General features: G+C 45.8%; 1 protein-coding gene across 3 annotated transcripts in view; it reads right to left on the reverse strand.

The window, feature by feature from the left end:
• The window catches only part of E2F6 (E2F transcription factor 6), a 63,448-nt gene that overhangs the window by 34,561 nt on the left and 2,974 nt on the right, over positions 1-25,913 (reverse strand). For 2 of the 3 annotated variants that reach the window (XM_040427324.1, XM_040427323.1), the window contains exons 2-6: positions 19,935-19,980; positions 19,083-19,299; positions 13,193-13,351; positions 10,961-11,075; positions 8,145-8,292 (exon numbers count right to left, since the gene is read on the reverse strand). In XM_040427324.1, the coding sequence (XP_040283258.1) occupies positions 8,145-8,292; positions 10,961-11,075; positions 13,193-13,351; positions 19,083-19,299; positions 19,935-19,980 (685 nt within the window). Of the gene's footprint in view, positions 1-7,327; positions 8,293-10,960; positions 11,076-13,192; positions 13,352-19,082; positions 19,300-19,934; positions 19,981-25,913 lie in introns of those variants that run through there. The other variant, XM_040427322.1, reaches the window with a different exon arrangement.

Raw genomic sequence — 25,913 nt, forward strand, 5'->3', positions numbered from 1 at the left:
AACTGGTAATTTTGAGTTTGCTCGAGTGGCAAAGAGATCTATTGTAGGTCTCCCCCACCTGTCCACTATCATCAGGAAGACCTCCTTGTTTAAGGACCATTCCGAGTGGTCTATTCTTGCCCGGCTTAGGTAGTCTGCTTCCACATTTAGGGACCCCTTCAGGTGGACTGCGGATAATGACCGGACGTTTGCTTCGGCCCAGGCGAATATTCTTGCCGACAATTCCAGCAGGCTGCACGAACCTGTGCCTCCCTGATGGTTTAAATACCTGATCACTGTCGTGTTGTCTGACAGGACTCTTACGTGATGGCCCTGAAGATGAACTTCTGCTTGTCTTAGAGTCTTCCAGACTGCCCTTAGTTCTCGAAGGTTTGATGACTGGAGGCTGACAGATCTGGGCCAGACTCCCTGGTAATAAACTTCTCCGATCTTTGCTCCCCAACCGTACTGGCTTGCATCTGTGGTGATCTGGGCATAGGGGTTTCTTGACCACTGCACCCCCTTGGAGATCTTTAGCCTGTCCTTCCACCAAAGAAGGGAGGTCTTTATCCTCTGAGGGATGATCACCTTTTGGTCTAAAGAAGATTCTCTTCTGTCCCAAACCCTGAGTATCCACATCTGTAGGGTTCGAAAATGGATCTGACACCACTGAACGGATGGTATGCAGGATGTAAGGATCCCCAGTAGACTCATTGAGTCCCTGATGGAACAGAGATTCTTTGAGTTGAAGATGGAGATCTTCCTTTGGATGTCCCGTATCTTGCTCTGAGGTAAGCAGGTTATCTGTTTCTGAGAATCCAGAATAACCCCCAGAAACTGGATCTTCGTTGTCGGATCTAACTGAGATTTTTTTATGTTGATCAACCAGCCCAGGCTTTCTAGAGTTTGACGGAAGAAACCTAGATCTCTCAGCAGGAGAGGAGCGGAACTGTTTGAAATTAGAAAATCGTCCAAGTACGGAAAGACTGTCAGACCTTTTTTTCTTAGATAAGCCACTACCTCGATCATTAGCTTTGTAAAAACTCGAGGGGCTGATGATATGCCGAAGGGGAGAGAGGTGAATTGGTAATGAAGGATTCTGCCGTGATGGTCTCTGACCGCGAACCTTAAGAACCGTTGAGAGCTGGGATGTATTGGTACATGATAATAGGAGTCGATCAGATCGACCGAGCACATTACTGAATTGCTTTGGAGCAAAGGGACTATAGATCTTAGGGTCTCCATCCTGAATTTTTGATAAGTAAATGTATCTGTTCAGGCGCTTTAAGTTTATAATTGTGCGGTAGGATCCCTCCTTCTTCTTCACTAGGAAGAGGTTGGAATAGAAACCCCCTCCCTGTTCGGATAGAGGTACTTTCACCACCACCCCCTTTGCGAGTAATTCCCGGATGCCCACGTAAATGGGATGATTGAAGTCTGGGACCGCAACCTTGGTGACCAAAAACCTCTTTGGGGGAGGGTCCGAGAATTGTATTCTGTAACCTGACCCTACAATCCTCAGAGCCCAGGAGTTTGAGGATATCTCCTCCCAGCGGGGAAAAAACATCCTCAATCTCCCCCCCACCCGGATGTCACTGGTTTCAATTTCCTTTCTGGGGAGCAGAAGCGGGAGCCCTACCTCTCCCCCCTTTGGGGTAACTGAAACGGCCCGACTTGCCCTTCCCCGTGTATTGACTACCTTGGTTGGAAGGGGCACGAAAGGGATACTTCCTTTTATAGACCTTCTCCTCCGGAAAACCCTTCTTTTTATCGGAGGCCCTCTCTAGGATTTTCTCTAGCTCAGGTCCGAAAACGTATTCTCCAGAGAAAGGGATGCCACATAATCTGGATTTAGATACTTTGTCCCCCGACCAGCACTTCACCCACAAGGCACGGCGAGCTGCATTGGACAGACCCGCATCTTTTGCTGAAAAACGCACTGACTCCGCGGAAGCGTCTGCCAAAAAAGCTGTAGCGGATTTTAACAGGGGAATGGCGCTCATGATTTCATTTGTAGAGGAATCGTCGGAGGCCCTATTCTCTAACTCAGAGAGCCAGATGAACATAGATCTGGCCACGGAAGTGGCTGCTATGTTTGACTTAAGCGTGAGCATGGCCGCTTCCCAGGATCTCCTCAGCAGGCCGTCAGCCTTTCTATCCAGTGGGTCTCTGAGTTGAGAAGCATCCTCAAATGGTAGGCTGCTTTTCTTACCTGGGCGTCAATTTTAGAGATGGTATTAAATGTCCTAGCTTCTTCCTGATCAAAGAGAAGCCGGTTTTGGAAGGATCTGGCGACGCCTAGCCGTTTCTCCGGATCTGCCCATTCATCCAAAATCATCCCCTTGATGTTCTCGTTAATAGGGAAGACTCTGGATTTCTTTACCCTGAGACCTCCAAACATCTCATCTTGTACTGACGGCGTAGAGGGAACCTCCTCTACTCCCATAGTAGCTCTGACGGCTTTTAACAGCTCGGGCATATCCTCAGAGGAAAAATAAAATTTCCTTCTGTTTTCTGAAAAATCCCGTTCAGAGAGCTTATCTTCATCCTCCATATGTTTAGAGGAGGAAGCTGAACCCCCATAAACCTCAGAGTCGGATGAGACATCATCGTCCGATTTGTGGCGTTTAGCGGGGGGCTCCGAAACCACAGGCTTCACTGTTTGAAGAGAGGAAAAAGCCGCAAAAGAGGATTTAATCTCTTCCTGCATCATGGATTTAATCTCGTCCATGAGGGACGGTTGTTCCTCCCGGACAATCTTAGTAATGCAGACCCTGCACAGTTTCTTAGGGTAATCATCAGGAAGTCGTTTGAGGCATGAGATACACTTCAATGACTTCTTGGGTTTTCTCAGAGGTTCATTTGCAGTCTGGAAAACCAAGAGAGAAAACCCCATTAAAATGTGCCCCGGTGAGAGAGGAAGAAAAACTCTCCCCTATGGGGAACTTACGGACGGTAGAGTAGAGGTCTCGGTGTGTTCAGAAGCAGGCATCCTGTAGTACAGCCGAAATCAGGTAGGTACTCACCGCAGGACGCTGCCGGCAGGAGAATCCATTTGAATCTTCCCGCCCTCTGAAGCCGGCCCCCTCCGTCCGCGTCACTTCCGGAAACGTCCGGCTACCCGGAAGTGACGAATTTGTATAGCGCCGCACGGCGCTGGGAGCACAAGCCGGCATGGTTTCGATGAACCAGCGGGCATCTCCGTGCTCCCGGGAGCAGGCCCCAGATCAACCGGAGGAGAGTCTCTCCCTACCCCCCCCCTGTCCGGCGTTAGTACGAGACCGCGGGCAGACAGGGGGGGCCCGCAAAAGCAGGTACGCGACTCCATACCACTTCTGCCTTCATCTCCACGGCGGCTGCCCGCGGAGACCTTTCTCTGCCCCTGTCCTCTGTAGGGACAGGAAACACTGGTGTTTGGTGGTGGGAGGGGGAACATTTAAACCTTTCTCTGCTTCCTGCCCCTACAGAGGTCAGGGGTCAATCTCCTTGTATGGCCGTCGTGGTGATGATATGGAAAAATAAAGAAAGACGACCGCCCACATGGGGTCTGGCGTCATTGTTGAGTGGAACTTGATGTTTGAGGTCTGGATTTAAACAGCACACTTTTTGATTTATCAGATCTCCACTCCCTCCTTTTCTTTTGATCCCCAAAAGCTTTCCTTCTTTCATTACTCCGAAATGGCTTCCCCTGTTTAGGAAAGGACTGTGCTGGAAATCCTTTTTTCTTATCGGATGCCTTATCTAAAATATCATCTAAGGCTGATCCAAACAAAAAATCTCCTTGGCAAGGGAGGGCACAAAGCTTAGATTTTGAAGCTACATCGCCCTTCCACCCCTTCAACCATAACGACCTTCTGGCTGAATTGGACAGTGCAGCCGCCCTAGCGGAAAGCCTCAATGCGTCAGCGGAGGCATCAGAGATAAAGTCCACTGCACTGGACATAGTTGGTATAGCCTCCAGCAGCTGATCCCTAGGAGTCTTATTCTCTATATGAGACTCTAATTCCTCCAACCAGAGCTTTAATGACCTTGCCACCGAGGTAGTCGCTATATTTGGTTTAAAGGCAGAAGTGGAAGCTTCCCAATTCTTCCTTAAGTATGCATCAGCCCTTTTGTCCATGGGATCTTTAAGGGACCCTAAATCCTCAAACGGGAGAGCTGACTTCTTATTTATCTTAGCTACGGGAGCGTCTACCCTCGGTACCTCCTGCCAAGCTGATACTTCTTGATCGTCAAAGGGGTACTTTCTCTTGAACGCTCTAGGGATAAATAATTTTTTAATCGGGCTTCTCCCATTCACATTTAATCAGGTCCTTGATACAGTCCTGAATGGGGAAACCCTAGACTTTTTAGGCTTTAGGCTCTCAAACATTAGCTCTGGTCTAGACCTGGACTCCTTTTCCTCCTCAAGCTCCATCGTGGATCTAACCGCCTTCAATAATAGGTCCGTATCTTCCGCTCTAAACAACGGCTTCCCTGTCAAATCCTCAGAAGAGGAATCTGAGTCTGCAATAGCGCCCTCCTCAGACCCAGAGTCCATAGTATCCTCCTCTACCGCCTGGGCCCTCTTATGTCTGGATGAGCTAGGCAGGGATTTTTTAAGCTCCTCTACAGACGAACGGACTTCATTTTTTACAAAATCTTGGATACTCTGCAATAAAGATGGCGACTCCGCTGCCACTAACTTTTCCAGACATGGTTGACAACATGTTTTGGAGAAAGACGGAACCAAACTTCCGCTTGCAAATTCCACACTCCTTAGCTCTTTTGTGGTAAGCTTTTCTTGGGGCTTCTTTAACCATGCTGGATTCCGAAAGCTGCTCCTGTCTGTCGGTGCGCTGTTGTACTTCCCCTTCTTCTTGCATCATAATGCTGCTTAAAGGGGGCCAATGGAGGGCTGTAGGTGCCGCTTGCGTCCGGTCAATATCTGCCTGCTGCTACTCCCTCCACGCTGGCTGGCGTTCCCTTTTTCAAATGGGCCGCGCAGCGCCCGCAATGTTAAGCTCCTCCCCCTTCCGGCCGGTGGAACGCACGCGTCACTTCCGGTGCAACGCACACATCCAGCCTCAATGAGAGGAGAAGACGCACCTCCCCCCTCATGCCGCGACTTCGCCGGCAGGCAGGGACACAAGGCAGCCTCAGGCATCCCCCCATGGCTCCGAAGAAAGGAAAAAAATTGCAGACGCCGGGCTTCTCAGCGGCTCCTAGTGGAGACTTACGCCGACAGGTACCTCCACTAGGTTTCGCTTTAACCCTAGAGGTCCTGCAGCCGGAAAGAAATCCTCCTGTCCCTGGACAGGAAAGAACTGAAGGTGGAAGGCATGGGACCAATTTAAAAGATGTGGGAAGTTCCTGTTTCCTGTCCGGAAGGGGGAGGATCTCTCACAGGTGCTGTCATGGGGCGTAATGGAAAAACTGTTTTGATCCATATGCAAATGACCTGATACGAGTCCTGTATCTGGAGAGGAGTCAAGCGGAAAGGAGCCCAGCACCGCCCCGCGTCCTCCGAATCTCCTCCTTGCTGGCTGACGTCACAGAGCTGGAGCGCCGAAATCTCGCGATGCGCGAGCTAGCGCATGCGCAGTGTGGGCATCATGTTCATTCCCTGTACTGGCATCAGCACAGGGAACGAACTACGCAGTTCGTTCCCTGTGCTGATGCCAGTACAGGGAATGAACATGATGCCCACACTGCGCATGCGCTAGCTCGCGCATTGCGAGATTTCGGCGCTCCAGCTCTGTGACGTCAGCCAGCAAGGAGGAGATTCGGAGGACGCGGGGCGGTGCTGGGCTCCTTTCCGCTTGACTCATCTCCGGATACAGGACTCATATAAGGTCATTTGCATATGGATCAAAACTGTTTTTTAACACAATAGAAGCGCAGAGAGCTATGGGGACTGGGTATTGCAGATGTGCTAGTGGCCATCTAGCAGCCCATGTCCCCAGCTCTATGCACAAAATCCTGGTGACAGGTTTCCTTTAATCACTGCACGCAAGGAGTATAAACACTGGTGTTCAGTCAGGTTTGTATTTGCACTACATATTGGTTTGCAAGTTTGCAGTTTGTTGTATATTTAAAAGGTAACCTGTCAACAACTTTATGCTGACCTCACTGAGAGCAGCATAAAATTGTGACAAAAGGTTGATTTCAGCGGTGTGTCACTCATGAGCTAAAAGTAAGTGGTTGCCGAGAACCAGCATCACAATCATTATAGCCGAGGCCTTGAAAAGAGTCAAATCTACTTGAGAAGAGACATGATTATCCATAATCTCCTGCTCTCTCGCCCATCTGCTGATGATTGGCAGTTCTCTCCTAGAGAGAAAGGGAGAGAACTAGGTAGAAGACGGTCAGTCATCAGCAGGTGAGCAGGAGAGCAGGGAATTATGAATACCCATGACTCTTCTCAGGTGGCCGTGACTCTTTCAGGCCCAGTCTGCAATGATTGTGATGTTGGTTCTCGGCAACCACTTCCTTTTAAACTACACAGACCGCTGAAATCAACTCACCTGTCTCTACTTTATACTGCTGTTAGTATGGGCAGCACAAAGTTGATGACTGGTTCCCTTTAACGGAAAAGAAACCTGTTAAACTTGAAGGGTTTTTAGTTAAAATATGTGCAGCTTTTTATTTTTGTGCAATATAAATAATAATCAGGACAGGACGAAGAAATGTAATGTTTATTTTTTTACATTTTGCACTTTATTTTCAACAAATGTGTGTTTTACTAACACTTAGTCTTCATCTTTACATTGTTTGGAAAAAAGATCTGTTACACAATACACATTAAAAAAAATGTTGAAAAGTTTTGTAATTTGTATACATACAGAAGAAAATAATATATCACAATATATATCGCATATGCTTCAAATTATATCGCAATATAGATTTTAGGCCACATCGCCCACCCCTAGGGCAAGGTAACAAATAATAGCTCTTTTGGCAAAGTTTTTATTTTTTATTATTTACAATGTTCAGACAGGTTAGATCATGTGGTATTTTTATAGAGCAGGTTGTTACGGACGTGGCAATACCTAATATGTATACTTTTTATTTATTTAAGTTTTACACTATATCATTTTTGAAACAAAAATAAAATAAAAAAATCAATCATGTTTTAGGGTCTCCATAGTCTGAGAGCCATAGCTTTTTTTATTTTTTTGGGTGCTTGTCTTAGGTAGAGGCTAATTTTTTGCAGGATGAGGTGACTTAGATTGGTACTATTCTGAGGGGCATATGCCTTTTTGATCTCTTGGTATTGCACTTTTAGTGATGCAAGTTAACAAAAAAATTTTTTTACAGTTTTTATTTTGTCCACTTTTATTTTCTACAATGTTTTTTTTTTTTTTTTACTTTATTTTGGGAAAGACGCTTTTTTTTTTTTAAATAAACTTTTTCACTTTTTATATTTGTCCCACTGTGGGACTTCACGTTTCATGTTTCAATTCAATACATTATGTATTGCACTGAATTGAACTGTCAGCATTTTACACAGTAAGACGCTGACAGTTGCCTAGAAAACCCAGCCCTCAGGCTGGATCTCCTGGACTTCCGTACCTGGCAGGCTCCAATGCCTGTGGAAGGCATTGGGGCTGCCATGGCAACCATCAGCCCCTGTCAGCACAGTGCAGGGGGCCGATGAAGTCAGAGGGAGCCCCCTCCCTCTGTAAACCCTGCACGTGCCGCGGTCAGCGCTGACCGCGGCACGTGTAAGGGTTAATCCGATGCCGATGGATGCAGCAGAGGCCCGGCTATCAGTAACAGCCGGACCGTGCTGCGGATCGGGCTGGTGCAGCTCTTACACCCGCCCGATCCCATCACGTACATGCACGTGGGAATGCGGTAAGGCACCACATTCCCCCACGTACATGTACGAGATAATGTGGGAAGGGGTTAATGCAGCAGAATTGGACTCCCAGGCACAATCCATAAACCGATGTGGCACTGCTTATAAAAGAAAGCAGCCTTTTTTTATCCCAAAAACCCTGTTTTGGACCCCCTCCATAAAGGAAGTCCCCTGTTCAGAAGTCGCCCTTTATGAGCCAGAGCTGCAGCACACTATGCTGCAGACAAGCTACAGCTGCTGAAAAATCCTGGTGTATATTACAGAAGATAAAATTATACAGAAAGGAATCGGTAATATCAGGAATGATGTTGTAGCGCTGTACCTCCATCTATAGGAACTGATTCAGGCTCCATCCTAACGGCTTTTGTCAAATTCTCGAAAGACTTCTTGTCCACATTTTCATGCTCTAATTCACATAGGAAGACATCGATCGGCCCTTTTGTACTCTTGATATGGATTTCAATGCAGTTCTACAAGAAGCGAATTTACAATTTACACACAGAAAATGTCAAATGAAATAGGCTTTAGCAACTGAATGAGAGCACTGCTGAAGTACACAGTACGTGGCCAAACCTATGTGGGTGCGCCACTGAGTAGGTTCAGTTGTTTTAGGCCCCTTTCAGATAAGCGAGTTGCACTCATCGGACTCTCAACATGAGTATGCGGCAGCTCCTGTCCTGACCTCCCAGCACCGATTGGGTCAATTAGCATTATATTGATTTATGCTGCTATGTCACCCTTACAGTTCTGGAATGTATTGCATAACACTGACAACATTATGTCAGTGTTATCAAGAACATTCCAGACCTTTAAAAGTTACATAGCATCATAAATTAATATAATGCTACGTAACCCAGTCAGTGCTAGGAGGTCAGGACAGGAGCTGCCGCATACTCATGTTGAGAGTCCGATGAGTGCAACTCGCTTATCTGAAAGGGGCCATAGGCTACTTTCACACTGACGTTTTGGTTTCCGTTTGCGAGATCTGTTCAGGGCTTTCACAAGCGGTCCAAGACAGATCAGTTTTGCCCTAATGCATTCTGAATGGAAAAAAAAATCAGCTCAGAATGCACGTTTGCCTCCGTTCCGTCTTTATTCTGCTTTGGAGGCAAACACCAAAACGCTGCTTGCAGCTTTTTGGTGTCCATCTGACGAAACTTATCCAAACGGATCCGTTCTGACACACAATGTAAGTCAATGGGGACGGATCCGTTTTCTATGACACAATCTGGCACAATAGAAAACGGATCAGACCTCCATTGACTTTCAATAGTGTTCAAGAGGGATCCGTCTTGGCCATGTTAAAGATAATACAAACGGATCCATTCTGAACGGATGCAGACAGTTGTATTATCTGAACGGATCCGTCTGTGCAGATCCATGACGGATACGCACCAAACGCGAGTGTGAAAGTAGCCTTAGTCACACTAACAAATGCCTATAATTTAGCGTACAGCCGGGCTAGCCCAATAAATAAACATCACCACTGGGGTCTAGGGAGAAGCTCATTTTTACATATCCAATGTTATATTCCTCATAATAAAAGAGACACCTCATAATAAAAGAGACACAAAGTCCTAGACAGTATCTTGGCTCTCGCTGCCACATTTATGGGACGTCTGTCTGACTATGCTTTAGTTTCGTTCCAGATCTACCGAAGGGTAAATTCACACTGCATTTTTAATTATCCGTTTGCCACATGAGTCAGGATAGCTCCAAACGGCAAAAATATCAATGGAATGGGACAAATATATAGGCATTTGGGTATAGACTATGCTCTTTCATGGCAGTAGTAACCTGCCAGGGCTCTATATGGCGACCAAAATGGTCGCCAATGCAACTTCGAATTGCAAAGTGGCGACAAGACTACATTTGCGCCTAGACCCTCCGCTGCTCTGCCGCTTTCACATTAAACTGACATGGGACGCGCTGCTGTCAACTCGTGCCATGTTCTCCTCAGCAGCACAGGGGAGAAGGAGGCAGTCCCTCCCACCTGCACCGCTGCCACCAATGGGCTGATAGCAGGGAGGAGGAGGGGAGGGGCTGTGGCCACTGCACCACCAATGAATATAGTTTATGCCTGAATACAAACGCAGGCTGCGGGTGCTGGCCATATCCCATACTGACTGCGCACTGCGATCCGCCGCTATTAACCCATCAGGTGCGGCACCCGACGGGTTAATAGCGGCGGATCACAGTGCGCAGTCAGTATGGGATATGGCCAGCACCCACAGCCTGCGTTTGTATTCAGGCATAAACTATATTCATTGGTGGCACAGTGCACCCCCAACCCCAGTATTATAAAGTACCGTATAATCATTGGTGGCGCAGTGCGCCCCCCCCCTCCAGTATTAAACAATTATAATCATTGGTGGCAGTGGCCACAGGGTCCCCCCCCTCCCCATTGGTGGCAGTTCCAATCGGAGCCCCAGCAGTGTAATGCTGGGGCTCCGATCGGTTACCATGGCAGCCAGGACGCTACTGAAGCCCTGGCTGCCATAGTAGGCTACCTGCTGCTGTGTGCAAAAAGCAGCAGGGAGAGAGTGTAAAGTCCTATTCACCCTGAGAGAACTCTACCAGGGTGAATAGGGCAAGGGATGAAAAGATCCCAGGGTTCTAGTCCCTAAGGGGGAAATAATTATTAAATAAAAAGTAAAAAAAAAAAAAATATATAATATTAAGTTTAAATCACCCCCTTTCCCAATTTTACATATAAACAATAAATAAATATCGCCACACCCAAAAAAGTGCGAACTATTAAAATATCTCCTATGTGGTGAACGCCGTAAAAATAAAAAACATGCAATTTGCCATTTTTTAGTCACCTTGTCCCGACAAAAATTAGGATCGGACTGTTCTATTATGGTCAAGATGTTCCATAAAATGTGGAATGCACACGGCTTTTTTGGAGTTTTTTTTTTTTTTCACGTGGTATCGAGTATCGCAATACTTTTTTATGGTATCGAAATCAAGTCAAAATTTTGATATTGTAACAACCCTAGGTAAGACATATAATTATAGTATAATAAAAAAAACACATATGTATTTTAAATTTGGCTCCTAAATTTTTCAGGTTAGCAGCCAATGTTTCCTTGATATTTTTTTTAGTCTGGAGCCCTGCCTGCACACTCTACTTACCTCATTTGGAGCCGGCACCTCCAGCCTGGTTTCTTCAGGAGCTTTCACAGCCATAACCATCTGCTCGTGGTAATCTTCCATACTGTGGAGATCTTGATACGTTACATATGCAAATGTTCTCCAGGTTAAGGAGATGGAAATGAGTAACTGTGTATACAGCACCTAATCACTGAATGAAATCAAGTAATGAAAGCATGTGATAAGATTTACAGAAATATTCAACCACAGGGTGACAGGACAGCCTTTGGAGGAGATTCATGCATAATGATAGGTTACACTACTGGGGGGGACCTGGAAAGCAATTGACAAAGTATAAGCTGCTAGTGGTGCTCGGTCAATGATCACCCTTTATTTTGAGTTCTGCAGCAGGGCATATGACACAAGTCACAATAATACAGGGTGGCATCTCCCCAGGCTGCCACTATGGCATGGTAATGGTCAGGCAGATACTCAATATCCTCCTGTGATAGGTCATTCCAAGCTCTTTTAACTTGAGCCTGTAGTTCAGCATGGTGGTTGCTGCTGTACATGGGAGATTCTCTGGGACCAGAAAAGGGGGGGGGGGGCAACACTGTCAGCGAGTTGGTTAGGGGAGCTGCTGGATAAGCCCCTAGGTTCTGCAGTAGTCTGTGCAAGGAGAACTACCAGAGTTTACTCAGCATAGCCGGTCACTGGCATGCACAGCCTTGAACTATAATGACATCTGACAGGGATCCGGCCACTTTCCAGCATGAAAGGCAACTTTCGTCCAGACAATACAGCATACGCAGCATTTCTTGTGTGGCCAAAAAGCCTGCATTTATGCCAGGAACTAGTGGGATCCAAGTCAGATCCAAAGGCGATCTGGCGATGTGCGACAGTGTCCGGTTACACTAAATACGGTAAACTCCAGCAGTTTGTTCCTCTGCCTGAGCAGATTACTGGAGATCGTGCTGCATATGTGAACATATTCCAAAATGAAGAGCATGTTGTGTAACGTGGGCAGTTATGGACAGCATTATCTTGTTGGAACACATCTCCTGAGTAAAAAAAAAAAGAAAAGCCATTAGGATGGTTCCAAGATGTCCTGTACATACCGTAGGATGGTCAGTTTTCCCCTCTACAAATAGCAGATGGTAGCCAACAGCCCCCACACCGTGACACCTGGTGTAGTCCTGTGTGTCTCCACACTACACCCGATGGCAGTAGGCACTCTCTAGCCCCCTTGTGAAACTGATGCGGCCAGCAATCATATGCGATAGTGATGTGCTGTTCTACCATATGTGACCACTGCAGTCACGAGACCATATCACTTCCAGTCTGGAACGAGGTAGTGGTGTGAAAACAGCAGATGAGAGTTATCCGTTTTTAAAAATCGGATGCAGGTTACGACCACCGGGGTTGTCAGTGCCTAGGCCAAAACAACCTCTTTAAAAAAATCCATGTGGATACACAGCATAAAAGGCTACAAGTTTCAGTGGAACACCTTTGTGAAAGCCTCCTGTGTGGTGCTGGGCTCCGGTGGTCTGGGATTGTCCTGCAGTGAATCGGAGAGCCGACTTTATAGAACCACCAACTATAGTTACGACTAGGCCTGCACGATATATCGCCAAAACAATCGTATCGCGATAATCGACGATTGCGATATGGCGATTTGGCCAACCCAAAAATGCTGCAATTACCCTACAATGATACACGGAGCCCGCGATGCCGCACAGCGCAGTCGGTGTATAAAACAGAGGGAGAAGGGGCTGGGGGCTGGCATCTGGATTAGGAATGACAGCGGGGACCGGTGCAGTCCCTGTATTCTAATGCACCGGCCCCGCTCACTGTTGTATATTCTTATCTAACCTGTAGGGATTGTTAAAATATAATAATCATGTGTAATCTGTAAACTGTATTACTTACAACTAAGTTCCGCAGCAGAGAGGAGGGAGGAGGCAGGCCGGGAGGGAGGCCGGCGTGTCACTCACTACGTCATGCACCTGCGTCGCCCACTTTATGAATGAAGCAGGCGGCGCGGACGCGTGACGTAGTGAGTGACACGTTGCCCGCCCGTCCTCCCTCCTCTCTGCTACGGAACATCGCAATCGCACAAAATTTCCATATCGTGCAGCCCTAGTTACGACCTACATATAAAATAACTGGCCTAGAGATTCCCTTAAAATAAATGGAATAAAGTTGTTTTAAGATGAAGGGAATGCTAATAAACGACCTATACCGCTATATGCTTACATAAAAATAAAAGGATATTTCTGGTTCGCCCCATCCTCTGCGAGTCCGAATAACTGGTGAGCACAATCCAGGATTAGTTCATCCAGTGCTTCCTCCATCGCTGATAGATCGCTGATATCACTGCGTATCCGCTGTTGCTGTGAGATCTCTGTGCCCGTCAGGTTCAGGTCCGTCCCCCTAAAACCAGAGCATGAAATGCGAGTGAAACCATTGTTCTCCTAGCCGCTTAAACATTTCATTATGTTTTTATGCCCATCATGCAATATGAACAGTATGTAGTTCAGGGCTCGACAAATCCCAGGCGCAAGGTCGCCATGGCGATCAGGAATTTGGTCCTGGCGCCTGGGTATTTGCCCCTGCTTGAAAATAGGCCCCCCAGCACACCAGCAGCCGGGCGCAGCCACTGGAGCGTTAAAGAGGACCTTTCATCTGGCAAAAAATTGTGAACTAAGTGTCATGATCTGTAGAGCGGCGCCCAGGGATCTCACTGCACTTACTATTATCCCTGGGCGCCGCTCCGTTTTACTGCTATGCCCTCGGGTATGTTCGGTCACTTGGTTATAGTAGGAGGAGTCTGCCCTCGTTCTCCTGGGCGTCTTCTCCCAGGCTGTAAGCTCTGCGCTGCGATTGGCCAGCACTACAAGCCTGGGAAAAGTAGACGCCCAGGAGAACAAGGGCAGTCTCGGCCTACTATAACCAAGTGACCGAACATACCCGAGGGCATAGCAGAAGAACGGAGCGGCGCCCAGGGATAATAGTAAGTGCAGTGAGATCCCTGGGCGCCGCTCTACAGATCATGACACTTAGTTCACAATTTTTTTGCCAGATGAAAGGTCCTAACAATGTGACAGGCGGTGCACATGACGGGTTAAGCCGAGTGACATCACTCCCTCCCTGCCCTCTAGGCACTCAGGGTTTCTGATTTCCTGTACAAAGCCTCTTCCAGTGTTTCCTGGAGAGGAGCCGTCTCATCACCGTAAAACCTCATGCACACGTCCGTAGAACACGGACAGTGTGATACCGACTTAGATCATATCAGTGCATTACTGTACTGCAGCGGCAGCAAGAAGCGCACGGCGTCATAGCAACCAATGACGCCGTGGGCTTCTGCACTCAGAAGAAATCCAGGTCGGTATCACACAGTCCGTGTTCTACGGACGTGTGCATGAGGTTTAATGCACTCACAGGACTCCGAGATTCCCCCGACAAACAGGACTGCAGCCCCACCCCCTCCCTATCACAGCACAGGATGTAGATCCGGCAAGAGCTGGAACCAAATCCCGGCCGGCCTGCGCGTCCACAGCGGAGAGAGCACAAGGACGGCCCCGAAGACGCCGACAACAGTGACTCCATTATCCCCCGGACAGGACAAATAATTCGGGACAGCAGAAGGGCAGTGATCCCGCAGTGACGGCGGATACAGGCGGCAACGAGGGACATTTCTCTTCAAAGCCAGCGCTACTTCAGTTTTATCTTGTCACAAAATAAGTTTACAAGAGAAGAACTATGAGATGAACAATGAGCCTGGACCAAACATCCCGGGGAAGGGATCTCAGTTCTGTCAGCTGCAACGCAGGGATTATACACAGTGACGTCACAGCGCACTGATAATAAACAATGCCCATGTTGTTTGGTTCTAGACTTCTTTATATGTTAATTTAAGAGGTGTTATTTTTGTCGCTGAAAATAAGGCTTTATAAAAAGGTTAAAAAATAAAACGCATCCTAACTTGTTTAGCTGGCTCCTAGATTCCAAGGAAATTTGTCAAGCCCTGATGTAGTGAGCTCCCTCTAGTGGTGGCTGTAGGCAACCAGTGTTTTAATCATTTAAAGCAGATATCTGGTCAGCTAAAAAGCTAGTTCAAGGTTTTTGTTGGCATCATAGGAAGAACTTTTGCATCAGGCCATTTTTAGTTTTAAAATGATTCCTGTGCTGCCCAATGGTCACGTGACCAGAATAGTTCACAGTTCAATGTTGTGGCAAAGTAGTTCCATCTGCCAATCATATGACTCTACTCCCTGCTCCGAAAATAGGTGTGGATTCGAGAGGTGGGACCCCATCGCTTACCCCTGTGCTGCAGATTGTACTGCTCCGAGCAAGTGATCAGCATCTGCCAGGAAGGATGTCACATCGGTCAACCACATGACTGCTGCCATCATGAGTTCTATAGACGGGGGACCTAGTCGCCGACCACTTATGTGTGAAGCAAGCCTTAAACATCTGATCCAGGAAAAAAAGGGGGGCTAGGACATGGCTGGTCCCTTTAAGCAAGTTATTAAATGGAACAAGGCTTGATCTTTAGGGACACCATGCCAGACACAGAACAGCAAATGACATTGGGGACAATATCAGGTACAGTATGTGAGAAAACTACTACTGCTATATTGAGATCGGGCACAGTATCAGGTGTTGTATGCTTATAAGCATTTACATCTGGTTAACCTCTTCAGGACACATGACGTACCGATACGTCATGATGTCCTGGTACTTAAGGACACATGACGTACCGGTACGTCATGTGTTGTTCTGATTCACTGCTGCCCGGCCGGCTGTGATCGGAACAAGGTGCCTGGCACCTCGGCTAAATGCGCGGGGGGGGGGGGGGGGGGGATCGCAACAAACCGCAATTCAGACCTGCGGTTTGCTGCGCTTTCTGCAGTTTCTGATCCCTGCGGTCCCTGACCGTGGGGATCAGAAACTTTATGCCTAAAATATAGTTTCTCAACCCCCCCCTGCACCCCTGAATGATTTTATGGCGGCGGGAGGTGCAAGGGGGGGTGGGGGGGGAGACGCCTCCCCTTGAATAATCGTTGGTGGCCAGTGGGTATACCAGGGTGTCAGCACATTGTGTGCCCGTACGGACCGCAGTATGGAAAAGCAGAGGTTAACAGTCGGGAGCTCCCTCCCTCTCCCATCGGGGGGCTGCTGTGCCTTTGCAGCCCCTAGACAGGATGGGGTGACAGAGTGAGGGAGCAACCCTCCTTACCCTTCCCCGTCTGCGCAGTTGTGGCCACAACTGAGCAGATGGGGAAGGTTCCCATGGCAAAAGGACGCCTTCTCAGGGATCCTGCTGTCCATGGTGCTGAACAGATCTGTGCTAAAGGCATAGATCTGTTCAGACAAAGTGTACGTAAAATACAGTACAAAACACTATATAGTGTACTGTACTGTATTATACAGACATCAGACCCACTGGATCTTCAAGAACCAAGTGGGTCTGGGTCAAAAAAAAAAAAAAAAAAAAAAAAAACCACACACAAACACATTTATCACTGATTAAAAATGAAAAAAATAAAATTCCCTACACGTTTGGTATCGCCGCGTCCGTAACGACCTGATCTATAAAACGGTCATGTTACTTTACCCGAACAATGAACGCCATAAAAATAAAAAACTATGATGAAATTGAAATTTTGCCCACCTTACTTCCCAAAAAAGGTAATAAAACTGATCAAAAAAGTCACATGTACACCAAAATTGTAACAATCAAACCGTCATCTCATCCCGCAAAAATCATACCCTACCCAAGATAATCGCCCAAAAACTGAAAAAACTATGGCTCTTAGACTATGGAAACACTAAAACATGATTTTTTTTGTTTCAAAAATGAAATCATTGTGTAAAACTTACATAAATAAAAATAAAGTATACATATTAGGTATCGCCGCGTCCGTATCGACCAGCTCTATAGAAATATCACATGACCTAACCCCTCAGGTGACCACCGTAAAAAAAAAAAAAGCAATTTTTTGTCATCTTACGTCACAAAAAGTGTAATAGCAAGCGATCAAAAAGTCATATGCACCCCAAAAATCAAACAGTCATCTCATCCCGCAAAAAATTAGACCCTACTTTCACAGATTATTACACCTTTCACAGATTATTACACTGTGAACTAAGTATACAGACATGTAGAGCGGCGCCCGGGGATCTCACTGCACTTATTATCCCCGGGCGCCGCTCCGTTCTCCGGCTATGCCCTCCGGTATCTCCGTTCACTAAGTTATGGTAGGCGGAGTCTGCCCTTGTTCTTCTGTAGCGCTGGCCAATCGCAATTGTTTTAAAAATGAAATCATTGTGTAAAACTTACATAAATAAATAAAAATTGTATACATATTAGGTATCGCCGTGTCCGTGACAACCTGCTCTATAAAATTACCACATGATCTAAATAACAATGTTGTAAATAACAAAAAAAAAACGGTGCCAAAAAAGCGATTTCTTGCCGCACAAAAAGTGTAATATAGAGCAACCAAAAATCATATGTACCCTAAACTAGTACCAACAAAACTGCCACCCTATCCCGTAGTTTATAAATTGGGGTCACTTTTTTGGAGTTTCTACTCTAGGGGTGCATCAGGGGGGCTTCAAATGGGACATGGTGTCAAAAAAACCAGTCCAGTAAAATCTGCCTTCCAAAAACCGTATGGCATTCCTTTCCCTCTACGCCCCGCTGTGTGCCCGTACAGCAGTTTACGACCACATATGGGGTGTTTCTGTAAACTACAGAATCAGGGCCATAAATATTGAGTTTTGTTTGGCTGTTAACCCTTGCTTTATAACTGGAAAAAATAAAATAAAAATTAAAATGGAAAATCTGTCCAAAAAGTGAAATTTTGAAATTTTCCACTAAATCTTGTGCAACACCTAAAGGGTTAACAAAGTTTGTAAAATCTGTTTTGAATACCTTGAGGGGTGTAGTTTCTTAGATGGGGTCACTTTTATGGAGTTTCTACTCTAGGGTTGCATCAGGGGGGCTTCAAATGGGACATGGTGTCAAAAAAAACCAGTCCAGCAAAATCTGTCTTCCAAAAACGAAACGGCGCACCTTTCACTCTACGCCCTACTGTGTGCCCGTACAGTCGGAGTCAGAACAATAAAGATACAGTCTTGTTTGGCTGTTAACCCTTGTTTTATTAGTGGAAAAAATGGGTTAAAATTGAAAATTAGGCAAAAAAATGAAATTCTCAAATTTCATCCCCATTTGCCAATAACTCTTGTGCAACACCTAAACGGTTAACAAAGTTTGTAAAATCAGTTTTGAATACCTTGAGGGGTGAAGTTTATAGAATGGGGTAATTTTTGGGTGGTTTCTATTATGTAAGCCTCTCAAAGTGACTTCAGAGCTGTAGTGGTCCCTAAAAATTGGGTTTTTGTACATTTCTGAAAAATTTCAAGATTTGCTTCTAAACTTCTAAGCCTTGTAACATCCCCAAAAAATAATATCATTCCCAAAATAATTCAAACATGAAGTAGACATATGGGGAATGTAAAGTCATCACAATTTTGGGGGGTATTACTATGTATTACAGAAGTAGAGAAACTGAAACTTTGACATTTGCAAATTTATCAAAATTTTTGGTACATTAGGTAATTTTTTTACGCAAAAAAAAATAAATACATTTTTGACTTCATTTTACCAGTGTCATGAAGTACAATATGTGACAAAAAAACCAATCTCACAATGGCCTGGATAAGTCAAAGCGTTTTAAAGTTATCACCACTTAAAGTGACACTGGTCAGATTTGCAAAAAATGGCCAAGTCCTTAAGGTGAAATAAGGCTGTGTCCTTAAGGGGTTAAAGGAATATATCATTCATGAAATGTTATGCTACCCCCCAGTGGTAAGATGAGAAATTTACAATAGTCGGGTATCAACCCTGCAGTACAAAAAGCTGCACATCGGTCAGGAATATCGGGTAGGAGAACTGACATTCCTAGATCGACAATACTCCAGTCCCAGCAAAGGCATAAAGCTGCCCCCCCGGACATCCCACCATGCAGCATCTTCTGCTTCTGACAGACTGTAATGGCCGCCAAATGCTTTATGGGCAAAAAACAAAAAAACAAAACCAAATCGCTTCTAAATTTAACTGAAATGAAAAGAAAGACTATCAGACGTGACTTACACCCACTGGACGAGGTTCTTGGATCTCTTCTGGATGAGTTGGATCCCATCTAATACGTTGGTGATGTCGTACACTCTTCTCTTTCTCACCCCTAGCTGCTTGGCGACCTCATTTAGGTCCACGACGCCCTCTGGGGCAGATTTAATGATGTCCATGAATTTTCGGGTTAAGTAGAAGAGCGAGACGTCAAAGCGAGGACGCGGCACAGCACAAGACACTGAGAGACGGTACAAGAAAATGATAAAAGTATTAAGAATACAGCACGCGCGACTAAAAACAGCACACGATTTGTGACAACACAAACGGACAGGTCCAGACACCAGTTGGAGTAAAACGCTTGTTTGCCAACTGTTATTCTTTCCTGCGAATTATTAAATAAGATGCTGCCAGAGGGGCATGTCATGCCAGGGAAAAGGATTGTGGTATATTGAAACTGGGAGGACGCCCCCCCCCCCCCCCCCCCCTGGCTAGACACACAAGAAATATGGCCAGATAACGTGGTGGCCTGGGCATGTCCACAAGGGATGTTAATATGCAGGGAAAATCCATGGCTTTTACACTGGTAAACCCACAGCGACACAGGGAGGCTGCTTTAACAAATGTCAGCCAGTTTTCTGCACATCTTCAATGTAGTTGGGGGGCGATATACATCGAAAATCCACAGCAGAATCAGCATGTCACAGACAAAGAATCTGCTGTGGATTCTCCATGGATGGACCCGACATTGCAGACAAGAAGAAACCCGAGACGAGGCAGAATCATCGAGATCCGTACACATCACCTTCTCAGCATAGTAAGGAAAAAATACAAGCTGCTCAGCGGATCGGCCGGGCACCTTGTGGCATTACTTACTTTTCTCAGACATCTTGATCTCATCACCGGAAACGTTTGCCATGCTCTAAAGGATGGGAAGAAACAAGACGTCTTCATTCAAGTCAAATGTCAGACAGAATATGGGGATATAACATAAAACCCATCACGTATACGGTGCCACAGATACCACGTCAGAACGCCGGAGAAGGAGCTCGCCATGTGCTGCACATCACAGCCCAGGACTCCGGATAATCCCCCGCACTTCACAGGAGTCCCGACTATAGGACTGAGATCAGAGACACTCAACACCCCTCTGTATCAAAGTGCCCACCTTACTGAGCCAGATAATAGAAACGGGGGTCTTCATCCAGACAGTTGTTGCTACTGGCGAGTGCTGCACTATAGTCACGTAACTAGAAGAACACTGGAGGTCGCAGCTTTCAGCAGAGTCTGCGATGGCGTCCATAATATGAGGGAAGGTCCGCTCTCCTATTAGCCCAAACGGTCTTGTTTTAAAGCTGACAATCTAAGTTTTAAGACAAGAACGGAGTCGCGGAGCTAGCCGCAATACAACCCCTGTGAGAGCTGCATATGCCTGCAGCAGTGACCGCCAGAGGACGTTCCCAGCCGGGAATAGGAGCAGATCCCGGGCACCATCACTACAGCAGCAATTGGGGGTCAGCGAGGGAAGTGCAAGAGCTTTAATCTATTATTATTTTTTTTAACCATTTGCACACCGTAGGAGACCTTTAAGCAATAGCAACCATCTGAACAAGGACTGACTGCTGAGCCCGTCCTCTGCACAGAAACCAATCTAAACGCACTGAGAACGTAACAAGCGTAAAACCCACCAAATCTTTATGTACGGTTACTTGCCTAGATATTTTGGGAACGCCTAAATTGATAACCAGCATCAAACAAATTTCTTTTCTCACCGTGCACTAAAACTGACACGTTACCTTTAGGGCCCATTCACACAACTGCATTTTTACTTCTGCGGATCAGATGCAGACCCGTTCATTTCTATGGGACCTCAAAATCCACGGATAGCACGCCGAGGGCCATCTGCTTCTGTATAGAAGATAAAACATGTCCAATGCTTGTCCGCAAAATGCTGTCCAGTCTATGGTGCAGCGGGTGCATAGGCTGGCGGACATCCACTGTGTCAAACAGCAGAGACCTGCGACCGGCAATAATGCCGATCATGGTAATTAAAGCCTATAGATGCCGTGCTCAAGTGAGACCACGGCATCTTAAGTGTGAAAAAACTGCTCGGCTTCCAGGCTTCTTACCGGCATCCTCTGTGGCCAGTGAGAATACGCCAAGTCTCGCTGAATGAGCAAGTCTGAGCAATAAGTGGATTTTAAAAATCCATGATTGTTCAGAATTTAAAAAATATATATATTTTTAAAAAATTTATTTTGTACACTCAAAAACAAGCTTCAAAATCATAAAGTAAAAAAAAAAAAAAAAGTTAGAGTCCCCTAGCTTAAACACCCTTAATGACCATACCACTTTTTACAATTCTGCACTACACTAGTTTCACGGTTTATTGCTCGGTCATGCAACTTCCACCCAAATGAATTTTACCTCTTTTTCTTCTCTCTAATTGAGCTTTCATTTGGTGGCATTTCATTGCTGCTGACATTTTTACTTTTTTTGTTAATAAAAATTTTACGAAATTTTTGAAAAAAAAAAAAAAAAAAAAAAAGGACATTTTTCACTTTCAGTTGTAATTTTTTTTTTTTTTTTTTAAAACGACATCTATATATACATTTTTCTCAAAATTTATTGTTCTACATGTTTCTGATAAAAAAAATAAAGTATGTTTGGGTAAAAAAAAAAAAAAAAAAAAATGGTTTGGGTAAAAGTTATAGCGTTTACAAACTATGGTACAAAAATGTGAATTTCCACTTTTTGAAGCAGCTCTGACTTTCTGAGCACCTGTCATGTTTCCTGAGGTTCTACAATACCCAGACAGTAGAAAAACCCCACAAATGACCCCATTTCGGAAAGTAGACACCCTAAGGTATTCGCTGATGGGCATAGTGAGGTCATAGAACTTTTTATTTTTTGTCACAAGTTAGGCTACTTTCACACCTGCGTTTAGGTGCGGATCCGTCTGGTATCTGCCCAGACGGATCCGCACCTATAATGCAAACGCTTAGATCCGTTCAGGACGGATCCGTTTGCATTACCATGAACAAAAAAAAAAAAAATAATAATAATTTTTTTTTTTTTGTTCATGATAATGCAAACGGATCCGTTTTGACTTTACATTGAAAGTCAATGGGGGACGGATCCGTTTGAAAATTGAGCCATACTGTGTCAACTTCAAACGGATCCGTCCCCATTGACTTACATTGTAAGTCTGGACGGATCCGTTTGCCTCCGCACGGCCAGGCGGACACCCGAACGCTGCAAGCTGCGTTCAGGTGTCCGCCTGCTGAGCGGAGCGGAGGACAAACGGAGCCAGACTGATGCATTCTGAGCGGATCCGCATCCACTCAGAATGCATTAGGGCTGGACGGATCCGTTCGGGGCCGCTTGTGAGCCCCTTCAAACGGAACTCGCAAGCGGAGCCCCAAACGCTAGTGTGAAAGTAGCCTTAGCGGAAAATTATGATTTTTTTTCTTTTTTTCTTAGTGGAATATGAGACTTTGTAATAAAAAAAAAAAAAAGAAAATAAAAATCATTTTCCGCTAAATTGTGACAAAAAAGAAAAACTTCCATGAACTCACTATGCCCATCAGCGAATACCTTGGGGTGTCTTCTTTCCAAAATGGGGTCACTTGTGGGGTAGTTATACTGCCCTGGCATTCTAGGGGCCCAAATGTGTGGGAAGTAGTTTGAAATCAAAATGTGTAAAAAATGCCCTGTGAAATCCTAAAGGTGCTCTTTGGAATGTGGGCCCCTTTGCCCACCTAGGCTGCAAAAAAGTGTCTCACATCTGGTATCTCCGTACTCAGGAGAAGTTGGGCAATGTGTTTTGGGATGTCATTTTACATATACCCATGCTGGGTGAGAGAAATATCTCGGCAAAAGACAACTTTTCCCATTTTTTTTATACAAAGTTGGCATTTGACCAAGATATTTATCTCACCCAGCATGAGTATATGTAAAATGACACCCCAAAACACATTGCCCAACTTCTCCTGAGTACGGCGATACCACATGTGTGACACTTTTTTGCAGACTAGATGCGCAAAGGGGCCCAAATTAGGAGGGCATTTTTAGACATTTGGATCCCAGACTTCTTCTCACGCTTTAGGGCCCCTAAAATGCCAGGGCAGTATAAATACCCCACATGTGACCCCATTTTGGAAAGAAGACACCCCAAGGAATTCAATGAGGGGTATGGAGAGTTCATAGAATTTTAATTTTTTTTGGCACAAGTTGGCGGAAATTGATATTTTTTTAATTTTTTTTCTCACAAAGTCTCCCATTCCGCTAACTTGGGACAAAAATTTCAATCTTTCATGGACTCAATATGCCCCTCAGCGAATACCTTGGGGTGTCTTGTTTCCGAAATGGGGTCACATGTGGGGTATTTATACTGCCCTGGCATTTTAGGGGCCCTAAAGCGTGAGAAGAAGTCTGGAATATAAATGTCTAAAAAATTTTACGCATTTGGATTCCGTGAGGGGTATGGTGAGTTCATGTGAGATTTTATTTTTTGTCACAAGTTAGTGGAATATGAGACTTTGTAAGAAAAAAAAAAAAAAAAATTTCCACTTGTGCCAAAAAAATGTCTGAATGGAGCCTTACAGGGGGGTGATCAAGGAGTCTATATGGGGTAATCAGGGGTTAATAAGTGACAGGAGGGGGGGGGGGGGGGGGAGATGTAGTGTAGTGTGGTGCTACTTATTACTGAGCTGCCTGTGTCCTCTGGTGGTCGATCCAAGCAAAAGGGACCACCAGAGGACCAGGTAGCAGGTATATTAGACGCTGTTAACAAAACAGCGTCTAATATAACTGTTAGGGGTTAAAAAAAAAAAAAATCGCATCTACAGCCTGCCAGCGAACGATCGCCGCTGGCAGGCTGCAGATCCACTCGCTTACCTTCGGTTCCTGTGAACGCGCGTCCACAGGAAATCTCGCGTCTCGCGAGATGACGCGTATATGCGTCTAGGAAGAATGAATCGACCGCCGCCAGGACGCATCCCTGCGTTAGGCGGTCGGTAAGCGGTTAAATCACCCTCCTTTCCGCATAATAAAAAAAATACATAAACAAAAAAACTAAACATCATGGGTAGGGTTGTCACAATACCCAAATTTTGATTTGGTTTCGATACCATAAAAAAGTATTGCAATACTCGATACTATGCGTGCATTCAGCATTTTATGGAACGTCCGGCCCATAATCGAACAGTCCGATCCTATTTTCTGGGGGGTACAGAAAAGAAAACCGTGCAGTTTTTATTTTCTTTTACGGCGTTCACTGCATAGGAGATATTTTTTTATATTTTAATAGTTTGGACTTTTCGGATGTGGCGATATGTAATATTTTATTTATTGTTTATATATTTTATATGTAAGATTGGGAAAGGGGGTGATTTATACTAAATATTTTGTTGTGTTTTTAAATATATATATATTTTTTTTACTTTTTATTTAATAACTATTAATAACTATTCCCCCCCCCCTTAGGGGCCAGAACCTGGGATCTTTTAATCCCTTGTCCTGTTCACCCTGATAGAGATCTATTAGGGTGAATAGGACCTCACACTGTCCCTGCTGTCCTGTGCTTAGTACACACAGCAGCAGGGAGGTTAGTTACCATGGCAGCCAGGGCTTCAGTGGGGTCCTGGCTGCCATGGTAACTGAGCCCCCAGGATACACAGCTGGGGCTCCAATCAGAAGCTGCCACTGCCACCAATGAGAAGGAGGAGGAGAGAAGGGACCCTGTGGCCACTGCCACCAATGTTTTTAATACTGGGGAGGAGGGGGTGCACTGCGCCACCAATGTTTTTAAGGCACCTGAGGGGGTTAACTGCTGTGGATCGCAGCGCTCTGTCAGAGGCAAGATGCCGGCAATGTGTTTCTGCCGCCGGCTGTAGTTGGATATTAAACGTTAGTGATCATTGGTGGCGCAGCTTCCTTCGTCCCAGTGCTGCTGAGAGCAGCGCGGCCATATTCTCTGATACTGGGCTGTGCAGTATGGATGAAAGACAAATCCCGGTATCGTATCGATACTGGGACAAAAGTATTGATTGGGTATCGAACGTTTGATACCTGAAACAACCTTAGGGCCCTTTCACACTTGCGTTGTTGGGTTCCGGCATAGAGTTCCGTCGTCGGGGCTCTATGCCGGAAGAATCCTGATAAGTTTTATCCTAATTCATTCTGAATGGAGAGAAATCCGTTCAGGATGCATCAGGATGTCTTCAGTTCCGGAACGGAACGTTTTTTGGCCGGAGAAAATACCGCAGCATGCTGCACTTTTTGCTCCGGCCAAAAATCCGGAACACTTGCCGCAAGGCCGGATCCGGAATTAATGCCCATTGAAAGGCATTAATCCGGATCCGGCCTTAAGCTAAACGTTGTTTCGGCGCATTACCGGATCCGACATTTAGCTTTTTCTGAATGGTTACCATGGCTGCCGGGACGCTAAAGTCCTGTTTGCCATGGTAAAGTGTAGTGGGGAGCGGGGGAGCAGCATACTTACCGTCCGTGCGGCTCCCGGGGCGCTTCAGAGTGACGTCAGGGCGCCCCAAGCGCATGGGTGACGTGATCTCATGGATCATGTGATCCATGTGCATGGGGCGCTCTGACGTCATTCTGAAGCGCCCCGGGAGCCGCACGGACTGTAAGTATACTGCTCCCCCGCTCCCCACTACTACTATGGCAACCAGGACTTTAATAGCGTCCTGGCTGCCATAGTAACACTGAACGCATTTTGAAGAAAGATCCGTCTTCAAATGCTTTCAGTTCACTTGCGTTTTTCCGGATCCGGCGTGTAATTCCGGCAAGTGGAGTACACGACGGATCCGGACAACGCAAGTGTGAAAGAGGCCT

This window comes from Bufo bufo, chromosome 4, assembly GCF_905171765.1.
Source record: "Bufo bufo chromosome 4, aBufBuf1.1, whole genome shotgun sequence".
Lineage (NCBI taxonomy): Eukaryota > Metazoa > Chordata > Amphibia > Anura > Bufonidae > Bufo > Bufo bufo.